Source organism: Crocuta crocuta, unplaced genomic scaffold, assembly GCF_008692635.1.
Source record: "Crocuta crocuta isolate KB4526 unplaced genomic scaffold, BGI_CrCroc_1.0 scaffold129, whole genome shotgun sequence".
NCBI lineage: Eukaryota > Metazoa > Chordata > Mammalia > Carnivora > Hyaenidae > Crocuta > Crocuta crocuta.
The window spans coordinates 14,448,946-14,470,127 of record NW_027551571.1 but is presented as its reverse complement, the minus strand read 5'-3'; the positions used below and the strand labels follow the sequence as shown (position 1 = coordinate 14,470,127).

The following is a 21,182-nucleotide window of genomic DNA, read 5'->3' as shown; positions in this document are numbered from 1 at the left end:
AGGTTTCTCCCAGGAGACGCGTACAACCTTACGAACTACAGTTCAACAAAGACTTATTGAGAAGTTCACAAGTTGCCAAAGTCTCTCTCCTCCAGAAGCTTGCAGCCAGGTAAGGGTGGAAGGCAGATAAAGAAAGGGCTTTCCTGGAAGCTGCCGTGTGCTGGTTAGAAGTGGGCAGAGGGCTCTGCGAGAAACCAAGAGGGCACTGGGTCCAGAGGAAGCTGCCTGGAGAAAACCACACCTGAGCTAAGACCCAGGGATGGGCAAGAGTTTGCCAAGCGACGAAAGTGTCACCACGGTGTGCTGGTTAGTCCTCAGGCTATTGTGCTCAGCTCCAGACCCCCACTCCCCTACTTTGTGCCCCCCAGGGCTGGAACTCTGCAAGGTCCCTGTGCCCCTTGTCAGCCTGTTCCTAGTAGGTCCCGCCAACAGGGGGCACCAGACGCCGAGTGGCAAGCAGGAAGACAAGCAGGGACTTGGTTCTTCTCGTTTGTCCAGTGGCAGCTTCTCCTCAGGAAGGGCTGGACAGCCTGAAGCATCGGGTGGGGCCTCCAGTTTTCTGCAGCCTCAGAGCAGGACTTGAGAGACTGTGCAGAAAGCAACCAAGTAAACAAGTGGGCAGGAAGCGTCAGACATTCCTGCGGGGGGCGCCTGGGTGGCTCCGTCGCTTAAGTGTTCTACTCTTGGTTTTCCGCTCAGGTCATGATCTCATGGTTCTTAAGTTCAAGCCCCACATCAGGCTCTGAGGTGACAGCAAGGAGCTTGCTTGGGATTCTGTCTCCCTCCCTCTCTGCCCCTCCCCTGCTCATGTTCTCTCTCTGTCTCTCTCTCTGTCTCTCTCTCTGTCTCTCTCTCTCTCTCCCCGTCTTTCTCTCAAAATACATAAACTTTAAAAAAGAAAGATGAAAGAAGAGAGAGAGAGAAAGAAGGAAGGAAGGAAGGAAGGAAGGAAAGTTCTCAGGGGATGACAGCCAAGTCAGGTGTGCAAATGGTCCTATGTCTAGCACTTGGAACCAGAAAACAGCAGTTGGGGACAGGAGCCAGCCCTGAGGCAGTTCAGAAACAAGATTCCAGACCCTGGGAGGTGAGACCCAACAGGCAGGACCTGAGCCGGGGGCGAGGGGGGAGGATCTAGTGCAAGGCAGGACAGGGAACCGAAGCACCCAAACACTCAAACACCCCTCTGCCTTCCAAGCACTGGTGGTTTGTTCAGACATCACCAAGGCCAGACCCAGAGCCAAGACTCTGAACATGGTGGGTTAGGGGAGAGAGCGGGTCTAAGGAAGGGGGTAGCGACCACACGCCTAGACAACACGGGAGCTGGCTAGCCTCTGAGCAACTTGGAGGCAGCATGGATGGAGGCCCCACCCTATAATAAGAAGTTCTCTAACAGCTCCTCTGGATGATGCACTCTCGATTCTTCAGCATGAGGCACGAGTGTGGTGACCCGTATGTGAAAAGTACGCAAATGTGTATATGGCAAACACTAGAGTCAGGAAAATGACTCTAACATAGAGCAAATAATGATGTTTCGGGAACAAAGAGGGTGCCTGGTTTTGGATCATCACTTTCTTATATATATAGCAAGGTGGTCCCTTTAGCTTTGCTTGTAATATGATAAAGTGGAAACAACTGAATATCCATGAACATTAGGCCAAAAATACTAAACATCCATTAAAAAGAAATGTGTTAAGGGAACACTTGGGTGGCTCAGTTGACTGAATTTTCGACTCTTGATTTCAGTTCAGGTTATGATCCCAAAGTCTTGGAATCAAGCCCTGCATTGGGCTCTGTACTGAGAGTGGAGCCTGCTTGATTCTCTCCCTCATTCTCTCTCCTGAGGCCCCTCTCCCCTGCTCACTCTCTCTCTCTCTGAAATTAAAATTAAAAAACACTGGGGCACCCAGGTGGCTCAGTCGATTAAATGTTAGACTTCGGCTCAGGTCATAATCTCATGGCTTGTGGGTTCGAGCCCCACGTCAGGCTCTGTGCTAACAGCTCAGAGCCTGGAGCCTATTTTGGATTCTGTGTCTCCATCTCTCTGCTCTGCCTCATCTTGTGCTCTGTATTTCTCTCTTTCTCTCTCAAAAATAAACATTAAAAACATTTTCTAAACAAAAACAAAAAAACAAGAGTTATGTTAATATAAAAAGTATTATGTAAAAAATTTCTCCTACATAAACTGTTAAAGAAAACTATAGAAAACTCTATAGTATAACCCATTGCTATTTTTTTTTTACATTTATTTATTTTTGGGAGTCAGTGACAGAGAACAAGTGGGGGAGGGACAGAGAGAGAGAGGGAGATACAGAAACCAAAGCAGGCTTCAGGCTTCCAGCTGTCAGCACAGAGCCTGATGCAGGGCTCGAACTCACAAACCCTGAGATCATGACCTGAGCCAAAGTTGGAGGCTTAAACGACTGAGCCACCCAGGTACCCCCCATTGCTATTTTAAAAGGGAATGTGTTAGTATGTGCTTATCTGTGTGCATGGGGGTTATATCTCAAAGAAATAATCTGCTGGCTTTTGCATGTGTATTTATCTCCTTCTGTCTTTATTACAGGTACCCAAGGGCTGGGCTGAACAGTTTTTCTTTCTTCAGTCCACACCTAAGCAGGAACAAAGATTCAAAACCCCTCACAAGACAAAATTTCTATTCGGTGTATTTGCAGAACCAGTTTTTCTTCCCCCAGAGGCAAAATAAATCTGTGACTATAGAAAGAAAAGAAGAAAACAAGGGCTAGGGGTGGGGGTGTGGTCAGGAGGAAAAGGACTGGGAAGATAGATGAGGAATCACTGACATGAGAGGAAGGAAGAGAAGTGTCCAGGAGACCAGGGAAATGATGAGCTCACATCAGGTGTGGTTTACTCAGCACCTCTCAAACTGACGTCCATCTCAATTGGGTCAGCAGTCCTGGGCACTTCTTAAACTCATGAACAGACAAGGGATAAGCAGTTAGGATGAGCTAGGTTATGCTGCAGTGATAAACATCCCCCAATCTCAGTAGCCTAAACAATAAAAGTTAACTATGCACACACTACATGCCCATATACGGTTGGCCGGGGGCTAGCCCTCCTCCATATTATTGTTATATCAGGACCCAGGCTAAAAGAACACTGCCAGGTACCAAAACAGAAATGGAAATGGAAATGGAAAATGCAAGAAATTGTGCACTGGCTCTTGAAGCTTTACCCTAGAAGTAGCATACATCATTTCAACCCACATTTTATTGACCAACACAAGTCCTGTGGTCACATCTAACTCCAAGGGGACAGGAAAATGCCATCTTACCATGTGGTCAGAAAGAGAGCTAGAGATAGATAATGAACGATAGGCATGACCACCACAGTAGAGGACTCAGACCCCTGGTCTGGGGGTGGAGATATGAGAAGAGAACTGCTTCCCATCAACAAGGAGAACTGAACAGGTTGTGATTCAGGAAGTAAGCAAAGAAACTGATTGCCCTGGAAATGGGGAGTGTGGAGTAAGAAATGTTGACTTTCACCTTATACCCTTTGTAATGTTTGAAGTTTTAACCATGACATTCATTTGTGTGGATTAATTTATGAGACTCAGGTTACCCCGTTCCCAGTATTCTGCAGAAGACAGTGTAAATGGCCAAAGGAAGTTCAAAGAATTGAGTGCTTATGACTGGGAGTAGCCAGGCTCTGCCCCAAACTGAAACATCCAGATGCTGTTGGGTTGACCTAGGGTTAAAGAACATTGCCCTTTCCCCCCACCCCCCAATCCCGCCCCAGGAACCCAGCCAACATCTGCCCCACACATTTCCTGGAACTTATTGCTTCTCTAGAGGGAACAGCAAGGACTCCGACCCTGGACCCCAAGACTCAGAACATTTTTTTTCCCAATCCAAAGGCCAGCATCATGACAATTACTATGCCATCTTTGATTATAGAAGATAAGTAACAATGGAAGAAATCATGCTCATGACTCAGAGCAAGGAAGTCCAATATATTCATTCATCTCAGATTTCTAGGGCACCTGGGTGGCTCAATTAGTTGGGCATCTGACTTCAGCTCAGGTCATGATCTTACAGTTCATGGGTTCAAGCACCAAGTCGGGCTCTGTGTTGACAGCTCAGAGCCTGGAGTCTGCTTTGGATTCTGTGTCTCCCTCTCTTTCTGCCTCTCCCCTGCTTACACTCTGTCTCTGTCTCTCTCAAAAATAAACATTAAAAAATAATTTTAATTAAAAAAAAGAAATCTCTAATTTCCATCTAAGATCATTCCCTACTACTATTCTGGGGGCCCAGGACAGGGTCTGGGGTATAACAGAAGTTCAGGGAAGAAGTCCTGGGAAATTGCAAGGAGCAGGAAGCTGCCTTCTCAGAGCCTGGCTTTGAGGACGCTTTGCACCATCACAATAGGATTGTGAGCCAAAACGCAGGTGACTCTGGGGGAAGAATGGGAAGACTGAGTCACAAGCAGAGACACGGCCTAACTGGAGTGCTTGACCCAAGGCCAAGCCTGTGGTAGTTCAGCCCCCCTCTCTGCTTTCCACCCCTAGGCATGTATCCACTGCCAGCTGGACAGGACTGCTCAAGACTTGGGAGGTATCCCTCCTACTTAGAGAACCTTCTCAGGTTCTGGAAGCCCAGGGCAGAGCAGGCACTATGGGAAGACAGACATGCATGCAAATCCTAAAAAATAGAAATGTGCTGCATTCCCTCATTGTTCAACAGATATTTCATCATTTTGATTCACCAAATGTTATTGGTCATCAAGGAGTCCAGGAGCATGATAGGAAATGATAGGAAATATGTCTAAGAACTAACCTTTACCCTCACCAAACCCACAACCAAGGAGAGAGCACGACACACAACCGAGCAATAGAGCGCATGGCCCAGTGAGGCTCATGAGAGACAAAGGCACAGTTTGGTGGGACCCAGAAGAAGAAAGTGATATGGAGAACAAAGAGAAAAGAAGTATGGGGGAAATTTTAAATATCTTTTTAGCTTGCAGCCTATTGACAATTTCCTGGGGCAGGCAGAGTGACCTTCCTCCAGGAACTCAGCTGCCTCAATGTTAATACATTGTTAGAGGCAAAAGGAAACCTTAGCTTAACTTTAGCCTGAAGTCCAGGATCCTGTAAGTCTTCTTTAACATAAGAAAATCCTTTGGAAACTTTCTTTACCTGTACCCCCCACCCCCACCCCTGACCCCATAAGATGTGTGTTAGCAATCATCCTCCAAATATATGGCCCACGGATATATACCTGAAGGGTCTCATGTCTAAGGTTTCACTAGACAGTAGTAAATGACGCACCTCAGGGTCTTAGAAACCTTGCTTCCAAATTCCTTAGAGACTTACACTATCCGTAACCCCCTCTCAACTTGAAAGTATATAATCAATCACTCTTCATAACCCCAGTGCAGCTCTTTCTGCCCGTGGATCCTGTCCCTGTGCTTTAATAAAACCACCTTTTTTGCACCAAAGACATCTTAAGACTTCTTTCTTGACCATTTGCTTCTGGACCCCAATGTTTCACATCAGAAAGAACTAATACCTGTTGAAGGTGTTCAGTGCTTTTCCTGAGGACTTTCAGCCTGATCCATGGCCTCCTTTAACAAGGAACAGGATAGAACCAGCTTCTTGTAATTTTCTTTTCTCTAAAGTAGGCTGTGCTGCTGGGGGAAGGGCTATGAAGATTCTCCTAGAATTTCAGGAACAGCACTGATAAAGAGTTCACAGTTCAGAAGTGTGATATCACAAAAAATAAATATTAAGTCTTTGTTCCCAGTTCCTGGCACACAACTCCCAAAGTCTTGGAGTCTCGGGGGTGATGGCTATCTTTTGTATGCTAATGAGATGACTGGTGAGTGGGGGCCCCAGAGAGCTTCTGGGAGGGGGCTGGTCTCCAGGAAGTCCAAGACAGATGAGAGGGTTGGGACTTTCAACTCCACCTCCACCCCTGACCTCTGGGGAGGCTCAAGCGGCTGGAGATTGAATTCAATCACCATGGTCAATGATTAATCCACCTACATCATGGAACCTCCATAAAAACCTCTAAATGACAGATTTCAGAGTGCTTCCAGGTTGGTGAACACATCAAGGTGTCAGAAGGGTGAAACACCCAAAGACACCATAGTATGGAAGTGCCACATGCCTTCCCCCGTGCCTTGCCTTATGCATCTCTTCCAATGGACCCTCCTGAGTTATATTCTTCGCAATGAACTACTGATAGTCAAGTGTTTTCTAGAGTCCTGTAGGTCATTCTAGCAAGTGATCAACCATAAAGGGAGGGGCTATAGCCAAGTTGAGCGGAAGCATGGGTGATTGAGGGACCCAGTAGTTGTGACTGGTGTCTGCACCTTGTGCCTGAGACCTTTAGCTTTGGGGGTCTGCATTAACTCAGCGTCAGAATTGAATGGAATCATTGGATACCCAGTTGGTGTCACAAAAAAAGAGAATTGGTTGATGGGAGAATAAAACTTAACAGAAAGAGCTTGTAGGTGCCTATTCTGTGTTTGTGCGATAAAAGGAAAGCCCTAAACAGGTGTCTAGGTGCAGCTGCAGAGGAGAGGTGCTGAGTGGTGTTCAAGTCCCCTCCCCCATGGACTCAGGAGCTGCACCCCCAGCCTTTCTAAGGTACTGCCATCATCCCTCCTATTCCACATTCTCACCTCGGCAGCCAGCTATCTCTACCCCCTTGCCTCTATATAGTCCTGTAACCACATTAGCCTTCTGGGGTCTGTTCTAACTTTTCATCCTTTCCTCTAGAAATTTGACTGCCCTCTCTTTTACCCAAAGCCAATAAAATCCCTCCCTCCCAGAGATCTCTTATTTCTTTCTCTGTTCAAGCCAGTTGGTGGTTTTAAACAGAAACTAAAGTATCATCTCTTCCTGAACAAGGTTTGTCAGACATAAAGCTTTTCTGTTTGCAGGAAATGAGAACTCATTTGAACTCACCTGAGCTGAAATTAGAAATTTATTATAAGATATCAGGTTGTCCTTGATGATCAAAAAGAAGGAAGAACAGCTAGATGGCAGTTGGGCCATAGAAGGACAGAAACCAGAACTAAAAAAGAGCCAGGGATCCAGGCTGCTACCTCTCAGGTCATTCCCTCAGCTCTCAGGGACCACTTAATTCTCAACATCATTTCACTGTGTATCTTCAACCTTCTCTCCACAGGAACTTTCTCTGCTTCTCTGCCTGATAACGGAAGATGGTCTCATATAGAGCCCAAGATTTACAAATCCTCAGGTTAGGCAACCATCAGAATTCTAACTCCAAAATCCCCAAAGGAGGGAATGTATTTCATACTCCCCACCTGGAATATCAAATAGCCATACCCAGAGAGGCAGCCGTGTAATATCAATGTGGCTGCGAGATCTACCTGCACTGAAGGAGCAGTCCTCAGAGAAGGGGGGATGCTGTCCTGGCTGGATGCTCCCAAATCTTCACAACAGCTGTATTTAGCATTCCAGTTGCTCATTAGAATTATGTACAGTCAACCTACAGAGAAGCTTGCAAAGGCCACTTGTGTGGGGATAAAGGTGTCTGTAGCGAGGAGGGCAGTGCACACCTGTCCTGTCTTTAGTCAACATTTTTAGCGGTTGGAGCAACTTCCAAGAGCAGTTGGAGATACAAGGTGGCCATCTGCAAACACTTGGGCTGGCACTGGCAGTAGACAAACAGGAAATAGACCGGGATGCCACTGAGTAGGAACAGAAAGATGTACAGGAACTCAATCTGGGGGTGGTCGATGACAGGAGCCAGCACCAGGTAGAGAGAAGCAAGGAGCATGATGACAGGGACGATGGTGGGGACCTGCAATGGACACAGAGACCTGGATGATGGAGAAGCATGGAGTGTGGTATATGGCCCTTGGGCTCTGTCCCTCCTGCCCGCTTGCCTGTTGCTCTCACCTGGCATTGGCTTCTCTCTTCCAGTCACTGCCACCCTACCTTGCCTGGCCAGGGAAGCCATTTACAAGGTTACAAGGGGCCATCCAAGGAACAAGGGCTTTGGGACCCAGGCTAATCCTCTCCATGAATCCTACTGGATGTGTGCATCCTCTCTGCATTTGTCTCCTATTGTTCTCCCTCAGGGTCCTCCAGAAGAGAAATGAGTCCTCAGTCAACAGGATCAATGCCTTGTGATCCAGATGTCCCTCATCCCCAGGAAATATAGAAATTTTCTACCAAATATGACATTCTTTCTCACATTCTTTCTCTAGGCCCCAAGTGAGACTGTGGTCCAATGATCTGCTTCATGCAAGAGCCTAGGGTTGCAAAAAGCCCAATGTTTATTCCAAAGACTACCTTGTAAGGTCGAGGGAGATTCTTCTTCTTTATTCGCAAGTACAACAGGCAGCCAAAGGTGGTTCCATAGGTGATCCAGCCAAGGAAGCTGAAAGGCAGACATGAGCCACTTACTCTGAGGCCCTGCCCTGGGTGGGCCTGCAAGCGGGGCTGGCCTACTAGGTAAAAACCCGGGGCAGGAGTACAAGCTCATCAGGGACCTTTCAGCTACCTTCAGGTGCCCTTGTCCATGCAGACTAAGGAAAGAAGAAGGCAGGCTGGTGCACCAAGGACAGGAGTGCACTGGAGGATATTCCTGTCTCCCTCATCTTCAGTCACAAAGTGACTCACACACACAAGCCCAGGCACTCACTTGGCTCCACATTGGACCTTCTTTGACTGCCCCTGGCTGGACAGAAAAGGACAATTTTCAAAGAGAGGAGGAGCATTTGTGTGTCTAAAAACAGGAGTCTGGTAGAATGTCAAGGAAGCCTATGCTCTCCTCAAGGACTAGCACACTCACAGCAGATGCTCCTACCTTAGAGTGGGTGACAGGATAGGCCACTGAACACCCAGACAAGCCCCTGGCCTCTGTCTGCCCCACTGTGGGTCATTGAGTGGCTGATCTAGGTCCAGTGAAAGTCTCATCTGACCTTGGAGATGGGATCCAGGCCAGGCCATCTCTTGAGGCAGTCAAGACTGGGGGACATGGGGTCCTTGTTAGGATGGATCATCCGCAACATTCTCATTCTGTGCCAGAACATTCTCAGTCACATTCTCAAATCTCAGCCCAAAGAAACCCTAGGCTCACCATGGTTTGATATTTTTCTCATCATATAACGATTTTATCCTTTCTAATGGGAAAAAGATAAAAAGAAAACCAGATCTGTTACTTAATGTTCTGAAGAAAGTCACATCAAGCACTATATACCCCGTTCCAGAAGATTAATTATACTTATGACGACAAAGAAGAGAACACGCGATGCCTGAGAAATTACTCTGAGAGCTCCCTTGGCACCCAGACGCCGCACTTGCCTATAAGTGTACAGACGTACCCGTGAAACCTGTTTCAGATGAGCCCATAAAACCACGACTGGATGGCACAACAGCCCATTATTTCTGCCCCAGGGAAGGTAATAAAGGGGGTCAGAACATCTCCCCATTTTGATGCAATCTCTGATTATACCTACCCAACTTGGTTGTGGGTCTGCCCTGGGCTCAATCAAGATATGCTGGGTCAGAGTCCTGAGCACAGATCAGACTGCAAAGGGAAAATCACACTGCACCCATGGCAACAAGGTGCGAGCCTGACGATAGCTTTAATGTGATCTCAGCAACAGAATAAAGGAACGAGGAAGAATAAAAAATGACAGAGACAACACAAGCCTTTAACTTGCCTGCTTCTTGGTGAAACATTTGTCTCATTGAATTTTTGGAAACAGGACAAGAGAGGAGGGAGCCACATTTAATTTTGGAAACATAACTGGGAGAGAATGGCTGAAATGTGTGTGCATGTGCAAGAGCTCTGGGCTCAGGTTTCCAGAAGGGTGCATGTGTATCTTTATGTATATAAAAGGACTTACGTGTGATAGTTACACCTAGGGGCTTCCAGAAGTGTGCACACACATATTTATATACACACATGCATGTGTGTAAGTGTGCACACAGAGGGGACTTCTGTATACACATGAGTGTATGTGAGTGTGTGCGCAAAGGGGCCATGAGATACCCAGCACGGGAGGGCAGTCTCACTTGCCTCAAGAAGTTCACAATGGTGCCGAAGCTTCCTGGGATGACCAGGATCAAAGCCACTGCCGAGGTAAACATCAGGGCCGGAGTCGGTGTGAGGCGATGCACATGAACCATGGACAGAAGTTGGGGCTGGGAGCAAAGCCAGGTGTCAGGCAACCCCCTCAAGGGAGCCACAGTAGGTTTCTGCCCTGGGAAACTCCCAGCCCTCTTCCCCGGCCAAACTCACTCTGGACACCAGTGCCCCCAACCAATAGTTCCCAGGCCCCACTGCTTCCAGATGCACGTCTCTGTGGCTCACCTGGGGTGAAACCAGGCCCAGCGTACAGCTTGGGAGGCCAATCACTCCATAGACCCAAATAGCTTAGGATGTGGGCTAGAGTATAGAAAGCTGACACAGGTGTCTGGCCAGGGTGTTCAATTTTCGATTGCTCATCCCCAAAACAGGAAGAGGGACCGGGGTGGGAAGACAGAGGATGGGGAAGGAGAGGGTGGGATGGTTACAGATGGAGCATGGAATGGGTCATGGATTATGGTAGTAGACTGTATTCCTACTCAGCAAATAGCCTCGCTCTCCCACCTCTGTAGGAGAAATACTATGGTACTTCCCCATCCATTGATGCTGGGCTTGGCCAATGAAATGTGAGCAGGAGTAACACAGCAGAGGCTCAAAATATGCCTGTGTGGTTTGGCTTGGTCTCTTGAACCCCTGCCACATGCTCTAGGCAAAAACATGCTTTGGCCTGGGTCCCTGAGACAAGAACAGACTCACAGTCCCAAATGAGAAAATCTGAACACAAGCCCCAGGCTGAAGCAGAGCCATGGCAGACCCAGGGACCAATGAGCAACATGAAATATTTGCTATTGTAAGCCCCCTAGATCTTGGAGTTTTCCGTTTCAGCATCATTGCTGCAAAAGCTACCAGAGAGACAGAGTCCCCAGGGGGAGGGACCCTGAGCGTACACACAGGCTCTGCCCCTGTGGCTCTGCCCCCTGCCCCCACACCATTTGCTCTACACAAACATCCCCATCACCTACAAACTCCACACTGATCTCCCAAAACGTGGAAGTCAAAGGACTGGAGCTTAAATGGAGATGCTTGGGATGCTTGAGTCTCATTCTTAGAAGAGAAGAGGGCTGGGGCACCTGGGTGGCTCAGCTGGTTAAGCATCAGACTTCAGCTCAGCTCAGGTCATGATCTGAGTTCAAGCCCCATGTTGGGCTCTGTGCTGACAGCCCAGAGCCTGGAGCCTGCTTCAGATTCTATATCTCCCTCTCTCTCTGTCTCTCTCCTGCTCATGCTCTGTCTCCTCTGTCTCGAAAGTAAATAAACCCTAAAAAAAAATTTTGGGGATGCCTGGGTGGCTCAGCCAGTTAANCTCTCTCTCTCTCAGAAATAAATAAAACATTAAAAATTTTTTAATATAAATAAATAAATAGATTTTTTTTAAAAAGAAAACATGGGGGCTATGTCTTGTAGGGGAGTCCTGGCTTAGGCTAAGTGCTAAGCTTGGGCAGGAGAAAGCTTAGCCCGCCTACAGCCCTCACCACCTCGCCCAGTCCAGACCCCATCTCTCACCATGTGGCCTTCTCTCGCAGCCGCATAGCACACACGGCTTCCACCGAAGAATGCCCCGTTAGCAGAGCCAAATGTCGAGAGTACGACAGCCAAGGGTACCAGCCAGGCCCAGGCCCCCAGCACCCGGTTCCTAGGACGACATAGGGATCAAGGGAAGGAACTCCAGCAGCAAACTGGAAGATAACAGCAAGGAAACAGAGCAAACAAAACAACTGGAGGCAAATTGAAATACACACAGGACACAATCCTTCCCCAGACTGAATTGTCTGCCCACTGGCCAAGGAACACATGCCTGGACTCACTTACCCCCAGCTCACAGCCATAGCATCAGAGGAAAGGATCTCAGTGGGTGACAACACTAGCAGGTAGCTGATGTTGACCAGGAGGTACAGGCTGGTGACCAGGGGGATGGCGATCATCACTGCCCACACCAGGTTCTGCTGTAGAGTCCAGGAGAAGAAGCCACGTGTTAGTAGGCGAGTTCCTTCTCAGGCCCCCGGAACAAGCTCACCAGTGCAGTGCTGAGCTCATCCTGGCCACAGGGGACATACCAGGCCCTGAGGGCCACTCAGGCTGTGTGCCCCTTGTCCATGTGCTCACAGTCCATGCCATGGACCCACAAACAACAGATGTGCTATGTGGGGAACTAACCAGTCTGAGCAGTGGAGGTACAGAGGGCCTGAGAGGAGTGGAGGCGACCATGAGAGCAGAGGCACAGAGAAGGGACAAGAAAGTTAAAGATCTTCATTCTTGGCTGTTCATCAACCTTTCCAGCTGTAATATTCCAAGACCACCATGCCAACCCTGCCTAGTTTCTGGGTCTCCAGGACTCAGGCCCACCCAGGCTGAAGGCCTTTTCCTCCAGAGATTCCACTCTGACCCTCAGGCTCCTCATCTGGAAATTGGGGGTCATTGGGGATCTGTAAATGGGACTGGCCACTGCTCTGGCTCCCTGCAAGGTGTGAGGGTCAGCACTGAGGAGGGAAAAGGAAGGGCCTGGACACAGGGGCTGTGGGCACTCAGAGCAGCTTGTCCTGTGGAGGCTCGGTGCCAATCTGACATATGGTCTTTCAATAAAGGTACTGAGTAGGCATCCAATAAAAATGGAGGAATAAATGAAAACCAGGTAAATCATAGTGTACTCCCTCCCACTTCATGCCCCTCAACCTTGGACATCATTCTGGAGCCAGGACCAAATGGAAGGAAGGGGTCTCTCTCAGGACCCACAGAGCTCTATTCAACATTCCCCAAGGGAACGCCTGGATGGCCCAGTTGGTTAAGCATACAACTTCAGCTCAGGTCATGATCTTGCGGTTTGTGAGTTCGAGCCCCACATTGGGCTCTGTGCTGACAGCTGTGAGCCTGAAGCCTGCTTCAGATTCTGTGTCTCCTTCTCTCTCTGCTCCTCCCCTGCTCATATATTCTATCTCTCTCTCTCTCTCTCAAAAGTAAGTAAACCTTAAAATTTTTTTTTTTAATTTCCCAGGCTTTGGCCACCCTGGATAGACATCTACACCTTGAAGTAGGAAGTGCATGTCCAGGACACTGCCAGCCTCATGGAGGGCTTTCTCTAGGCATCCTTTGGCTTACCTTGTGAGGGGCAGGCAAGCACTGATGAGACCAGAGCCTCCCCCCTCGGTACCAAACGGGACACCAGAACCTGGTATTGCTGCCACTGACCTTACAGTGTAACATGAAATGAGAAGAGGTCATTCTGTACCAAGAGGCAGGGAGGTCTTGCCAGACTTGGTACAGAGCTTTCCGCGGGAGGGCTATGCGACAGTCCCACACAGACCTCCTTGCCCACCACTAGGTAGAACCCTCCCCCATTTAAGTGTCTGCCCCTGGTTAGCATATCTTCTTTTCTTCAACATTACATAAAAAGCAATTTTCAAGAGTATCTGGGTGGCTCAGTCAATTAAGTGTCCAACTATTGATCTCGGCTCAGGTCATGATCTCATGGTTTGTAAGTACAGTCCCGCATCAGGCTCTGTGCTAACAGTGCCTAGCCTGCTTAGGATTCTCTCTCCCTTTCTCTCTGCCCCTCCGCCACCCATTCTTACTCTCTCTCAAAAATAAATAACTATTTTTTAAAAAAGGCAATTTCCAGAGCTTTCTGCCAGGGCTGAGATCTGCCACAGAAAACTCTGGAGGCAAGCACGGGAAGAAGGGCATAGGGGCACTGAGGGCAGAGTATTGATCTCAGGGCCTGTCCCCTTACCTCGCTCAAACTTTCTTGAGACACAGACGTGCCCTGTTCTTCCTGGCCTCGGCGTTCCTGTTCACGCTGCTTCTACATGGCTATTTTGCCACAAACCACATCAGCCCTTCAAGGCTCAACTCCAACCCTCCTCTCACAGAACTCTTGCCGGACTGCTCTGCCTCATGAGTTCCAGCAGCAAGTGGAGGCAGCACCCCAGCAACCTTTATTATATCCAAGTCTCTGTCCCATCCTGTCCTGTCTTCTAAGGGCAGGGGCTGGGGAGGGTGACCGATTGGTCCCAGCTTGCCTGAGACTTCCCTGCTTTTAACACCAGAAGTCCAGCATCCCTGGAAGTCTTCAGTCCTGGACAACCTGGTCAGCAGACCTAGCAGGTCACGTGACAGATGCGTGCAAGTAAAGTCACTAGGACAGCAATGGGTCCTCTCAGGTCTCCTCTAGCTCTCAAATCTGGGGATGGAGGCCCCAACCATCGCTTCAGCATGGCAGCTAAGTCCTCATCTTCCCAGTTCTGAAAGTGTGTTCTGCCTGGGCCGAGAAGAGGCCACTTGTAGCAAAGATGGGCAATGGAGCAGAGTCCCAGGTTCCCCCTATGGCAGGCCTCACGGTGGGGTGCCCTCAGCAGGTGAGCACCCACCCTGCATGGCCCAGCCACATGCCAAGTCACAGGGGAAGGATATGACATGCTTTTGAATTTGACTCATCTTGGACAGCCCACAGGCCAGCTAATGAGCTATGACAGCCCCACGTTGCACCCAGAGAACACTGAGATTTCCTGGCTTCCTTCTCGAATGCCTTAATTCTTCACACAAATTTCAGGGCGCATGAGCATAAGGCTGGACCAGGGTTGGCATAGGTTCTACAGTTTCTTGAAAAAGAGTGTGAAACAAAGATACACTTAACATGGGCTTCAGAGTGCAGAGTTAGAGCCAGAATTTCAATTGCCCATCATTCAGAGACATGGCTTTGTTTTTGCTCTGAAACCCACATTTGTCAAATATGCAGGGGTGCCTGGATGGCTCAGTTGGTTAAGTGTCTGCCTTCGGCTCAGGTCATGATCTCAAGGCTGGTGAGTTCAAGCCCCTTGTCAGACTCTGTGCTGACAGCTCAGAACCTGGAGCCTGCTTCAGATTCTGTGTCTCCCTCTCTCTCTGTCCCTCCTCCCTTTGCACACTGTCTCTCTCTCTCTCAAATATAAATGAACATGAAAAAATGTAGAGGTCAGCAAATTACAGCCTGTGGACCAAATCCAGCTCGCTGCTTGTTTCTGTAAATAAATTTTTATGGGGGCACAGCCACCCTCATTTGTTTACCCATGGCTATTTGCACACTACAGCAGAGTTGAGTAGTCATGACAGAAGACTCATGGCCAGCAAAACCTAAAATATTAGCTCTTTGATACTTTACAGAAAAAAATGTGCTAATCTATGCTCTATGGCATGGGAGCTTGTCTCACTTGCCTTTGGGCCCCTTGCTCTTTCCCTGGACCAGCTCCAAGCCCAGAACCTGGATTCAGAGAGAGAGAAGCCTAGCCCTGTGAACTGAATGAGCCAGTGCCCCTGCCCTGCAGCCCCAGCCCCCACCCCAGAGCCACCATGAACGCACACTAACATTTACCTGAAATTACAGCTGTTTATGGCACTCCATCCACAAGTGATTATGCCATTGATACCTTCAAGCCCCATGCGGTAGATGGGTCAGCTATTATCCCATTTCATAGTGAGGAACTAAAGCACGAGGAATTACATGCAAGAATAAAATCTAGGTCCCAGGACTCCTGGCTCTCACCCCAGTCTCTCTGTGCTCTTGGACTTTAGTCTCCATGCTCCTCTTCTCCTCCCAAATTCTCCCAAACCCATCTCTAGGGAGTCTCTGCTGAGAGGTGAGACATGTAATGGCCCTTGAGCCAGCCCCGAAGATGTAGAGGAAAAGACTCAGTTCTCATCCTCTGAAAATTAAAGACTTCTGCAGGCAAAAAGAAAACAAACAGCAACCTAAGCAAATATATTTATAGCAAAGAGTTAATTTCCATAGTAACTGAAGAGTCCAAATGTTATCAAGACAGATAACAAGCTGAGTCATCAAGCATGGCCTCTTGCTAGTGGCATGACCTCAAAATCACTTCCCCCTTTCTAAGCCTCAGTTTTCCCATGTGAAAAATGGTGTCGATAGTACTGACCTCACAGGGCAAATGAGACCATGAGTATGATCCTATAAAGTTCTGTGCTCACTTGGGAAGTTATTATTCATATAATTCCATAAAGCAATTAAGGTAGACAATGGGCTGGCATTCATGACTTCAAAAAGAGAACCCCCATTTTCAGCTGATTTTGCATTAGTCAGTTCAAATAACAATAACTGGAATAGCTAATGTTTGGTGATTTCACCCTCTGAAGAAGTATGATGGACTCACCTTTGGGTTCTTGAGTTCTTCCACCACATAGTTGACATTATTCCAGCCATCAAAGGACCACATGCCCTGGTAGATGGCCATGCCAATGCGCCCAGACTGATGTGTTGTGTTGTGGAAGGCAAACAGAAAGGCTTCCGTGTGGCCACGGCCCTGGCTCAACACCACAGCCCCACCCACCACGATGATCAGCAACGAGAACACTTTGGCGACCGTGCACACGTTCATCAGCATGGTGGTCAGCCGTGAGCTCCAGCAGTTGACCAGCATCAGCAGCAGGATGCAGGTGGCAGCCACACCCTTGAGCACAGCCTGGGGCATCGAGGAGCAGCCAGAGTAAAAGGGGGCCACTGCATACTCAGCAAAGCTCAGGGAGACAGCAGCAATAGCAGCTGGTCTGACCAGCAACACAAACGTATAGATGACCAGGAAGGCTGGCAAGGAGCCAAAGATTTGCAGGATGTAGGCATACTCCCCTCCGGATTTGGGAACCAGGGCACCCAGCTCAGCATAGCACAGGGCACCCATCACGGCCAGGAGGCCACAGGCTGCCCACACCACAAGACTGGCTCCAGAGCTGCCCATGTAGACCAGGACCCCCTGTGGCGACATGAAAATGCCAGAGCCAATCATACAGCCAGCCATCAGGGACACGGCACTCCACAAGCCAATCTCCCTTCTCAGTTGTAGCCCCCCCCCACCGGGCTCCCGTCCTGCCATCCCCTCACCGCCATCTCTTTCCTGACTTCTCTCCATCTCAGGACTTCAATAGTTGCTGTGTCTAGCTGAGCAAAAGCAGATGCTCTCATACCTATGTCTTGTGGGCTTCCACAGGAGTTAATGATTACAGCACTTGAGGAAGTCTGAACCAGAGACCAGACAGCCAGGGCATGGCATTCAGAAGGGACAGAGCCTTCGCTGATCGACCAGTCCCTGTCTGACTCAAACTCCAGTACAGGCAGTTTGCAGGAGCTGTTTTCCAGTGTGACCTAGGAAAGATCAAAGGAAACGGGATTTTAGTAGAAATCCCTGCTGCCCAATTCCACAGCACTATGTGAGGAATAACAGTTGGATGAGTGCTCTGTGCCAACAGTAAGAATACTGAGAAACTGCATATTAGGAACCAAAAAAAAAAAAAAAAAATCTCTGCAATAGTTTTATCAGCCAAGCAATAAAACTCCTGTTTTATTAGGATTCCAATTAAAATTGCATGAGCCCTACTTTAAGGAAGAATCAAAACAACCAAAGAAGATTCAAATAGTTAAGAACAGAGCTTGTACCCCTACAAGGAAGGGATCAGGTGGTTAGAAGCACAGTACAAGGTCTGCATTCAAATCCCAGGTTTAGTCCCTCATAGTCGTGTGATCTCAGACAAGATCTCTGAACCTCACCCTACTCATCTGTCAGTTAATTACAATACCCACCACACAGGGTTACTCTAAAGATAGCATATAGTCCAATCAAAGTAGCTAGAATAGTAGGTGAAACGTAGTCGACTTTCCTTAAACATTAGCCAACACTATCTGGCTAAGAATTTCATTAGTTCTCTAGTTTCAGAATATATATATATATATATCTGAATATTATATACGTATACATATTTTAATATATATTTCATTGATTTATAAATAATGTTCATTTTAGAATATAGCGTATAACTGGGGCGCCTGGGTGGCTTAGTCGGTTAAGCGTCGGACGTTCGCTTAGGTCATGATCTCGCGGTTCGTGGGTTCGAGCCCCACGTCGGGCTCTGTGCTGACTGCCAGCTCAGAGCCTGGAGCCTGTTTCAGTCTGTGACTCCCTCTCTCTCTGACCCTCCCCTGCTCATCCTGTCTCTCTCTATATATTTCCTAGAAATTTAAAAAAAAAAAAAAGAAACCTTAAAAAAAAAAAGAATATAGCGTATAACTTTTTTGTTAACCCTCTCTTATATATTTTTTTAATTTTTGATAGATAGTGTGCATCAGCGGGAGAGAGGGGCAAAAGGAGAGAGAGAGAGAAAGAGAGAGAGAGGGAATCTTAAGCAGGCTCCATGTTCAATGGAGAGCCTGACACAGGGCTTGATCCCACAAACCCAGGATCATGACTTGAGCCAAAATCAAGAACCAGATGTTCAACCAATTGATCCACCTAGGCACCCCTTTCCCTTATACTTTTAAATTCTTGGGTTCTAGAACCTTTACTAGTATTGTTATAGAAAGGTCAGTGGAACTCACTAGCATTTAGAGTAAAGATGCTGACACCCAAAGTGGGCAGAAAGATACCTGTGATCTCCCAGACAGGCTGACCTAGCTCAAGTCAGCCATAATGGCTACCTGGATCTCTTGTGCATGTGTATTAATAAAGCTCTTGACAGATACATGGGCTTTACTGTCATTGGTTCCTGGGGTGTCCATCTTACCTCCTCCCTTTGCTTCATGGAAGCGAGGTCCTCATTGACACAGGTCCTCAGAAAAGGTAGGGCCATCTTCTTCAGAAAATCCCTGAAAAGGGGGCCCTCCAAAATTCAGAAGAAGGTCTTCCAAGATTCTTACCCAGTATAAAGAGAGAGAAAAGGGCAGAGAAGTAATTAAGGGGAAAAAAAAGGAGCTAAAAGAATTGGAGGGAATGAAGATAAAAAAGGATAGAGTCCTAGAAGCTCAGGAAAGAAAATTAGCTTCCTTCCTGGCCATAGCTAAGTAGTAACTAAGTCACTTAAATGTCAACCCTCTTCTTCTCCAGGGGGCTGCTGCTAGTGGATGCCAACTGCAATGTCTGAGAACAGTCCACAAGACCACCCTGATCTCTAACACTAATGGCAAGTTTGGAGGGTTCCAAAACTATCCTTATGGTCAATAATTTGCTATAAAGACTCACAGAACACACTGAAAGCCTTTACACTCAAGTTATGTTTTATTACACTTAAAGGTCCAGATTCAGGTCACTCAAGAGAGAAAAGACATAGGGCAGAATCCAACAGAATTCCAAACACAGAGCTTTCAGTTCTCTTCTCCCCGAGGAGTCAGGACAGCATTATTCTCCAGGCAACAATGTGCGACAATAAGCGCATCATATTGCCAACCAGGGAAGCTCATCCGAGCCTTGGTGTCCACTCTTTATTGGGGTTCTATCACATAGACATGGTTGACTGCTCATGTGGCTGACTTCCATTTCCAGCCCCTCAGGAGATCAAGCTGATATTTTATGACCCAAAGCCTCTATCCAAAAATCACATTGTTACTATCTGGCTGGCCCAAGTCTCCCCAGGCAAATAAAGATACTGCAATCAAGCATGACATGCCAAGCGCTTAGAGATTACCTCCCAGAAGCTGAGGGCAAGGGCCAGACCTCTCCCTGGGCAACGTTAAATTCTTTACTACAACGAAGTTACCTGTGAGCTGAAGACCATTAGGAGAACAGAAAGATTGTTTTGAAAGACTCATCTTGTCAAGTAGTGTGTCTACAGAGGAGAACCCTAAATGCCAGGCTAAGGAGCTGAGACCAGCCAGAAATGGGAAAGAAGAAGATGATGAGTAGAAGTGAGTAGGAAGGCTCTTCCTGAATGGGAAGAACTAAAGACTCTGAGGTTCTTTGGGCTTCAATTAGCAACTCCCACTGCCCTCCCAGAATCTGACAAGTGTGGTCTTCAGGTCCAGCATCAGGCCTGCCTGTGAGGAAGAAACATCTGAAACAGAGTTGAGCCTATATGGCATTCCTGTGCTGCCATCACAAGTGATGGGGTAACTGATGGACCCAGTCTGAGGCTCAGCCAAATGGATGCCTTAGTTAGAAATTCAGCACCCAAGGACCAAATAGCCCTGTTTTACATCACTGTGCATTCAATGGGATCTTTACTAGTTCCATTTCCCATCAGGAAAATGCGGCTGATGATTCTCCCACAAAAGTGTTCATGAGAATAAGCCAAAAGCCCTCATGCCCCTTCATCCTATGGAGATGAATGAAGTTAGGTTAACTTCTATTTGAAAAAACTTCCCAGATTTGATAAACATTTATTTACATATCCAAGAAGTTCAACTCCGAATGGCATAAACTCAAAGAAATACACAGGCGCTTCATAATCAAATGATCAAGTCAGACCATGAGAGAATCTTGAAAACAGCAAGAAAGAAACAACTCATCTTTTACAAGTTTTTCTCAACAAGATTAACAGTGGATTTCTCATCAGAAACCATAGAGGCCAAAAGATAGTGAGATGGCGCCTTGAAAGTGCTGGGGTGTGTGGGGGTAATGTCAGCCAAGAATTCTATTTCCAGTAAAACTCTCCTTCAAAATTAAAAAAAAAAAAAAAAACATTCCCAGATAACCAAAAGCTAAGATAGTTCATCACTAGCAAACCTGCAAGAAATGCTAAAGGGAGTCCTTCAGAATGAAATGAAAGGGCACTAAACAGTAACTCAAATCCACACAAAAAAATAAAGAACCCTGGTAAAAGTATCAACATAGAAAAATATAACTCAGTATTAGTGATATATTTTTTTGTGTTTACCTCCTCATTTTTCCAATCTAATTTAAAAGACAACCACAAATGCTGCTGGGGCCTGGGGTATCTACATGAAAAAGAATTAATTTGTACCTCTATTTCACATTATATATAAAACTTAATTCAGAATGAGGTAAAGACCTAAATGTGAGAGCTCAAACTATAAAAACTCTTAGCAGGAAACATATTTGCAAATCTTCATGACCTTGGATTAGACAATGATTTCTTATATATGCCACCAAAAGCATAAGCTACAAAGGAAAAATAGATAAATTGGACTTCATCACAATTTAAAACTCTTGTGCATCAGATAATGTCAAAAAAAATGAAAAGACAACCCACAGAATGAGAAAAAAAAATTGCAAAACTTATACCTGACAAGTGTCTAAAATTTCAGAATATATAAAGAACTCTTACAACTCAATAAAAACAACAAAAACCCCCACAAACAATCCAGTTTAAAAATGGGCAAAAGAT

At 47.1% G+C, this 21,182-nt stretch overlaps 1 protein-coding gene across 1 annotated transcript; it reads right to left on the bottom strand.

The window, feature by feature from the left end:
* Positions 1-6,976: 6,976 nt before the first annotated feature.
* Positions 6,977-16,981, bottom strand: LOC144220717 (b(0,+)-type amino acid transporter 1-like). Its single transcript, XM_077751047.1, has 6 exons — positions 16,229-16,981; positions 11,901-12,034; positions 11,595-11,724; positions 10,023-10,147; positions 8,288-8,375; positions 6,977-7,793 (listed from the first exon to the last, which is right to left on the bottom strand). Exons 1-6 carry the CDS (start codon positions 16,979-16,981, stop codon positions 7,560-7,562), a joined length of 1,464 nt encoding a protein of 487 aa, XP_077607173.1. The 3' UTR covers positions 6,977-7,559.
* Positions 16,982-21,182: the final 4,201 nt, after the last annotated feature.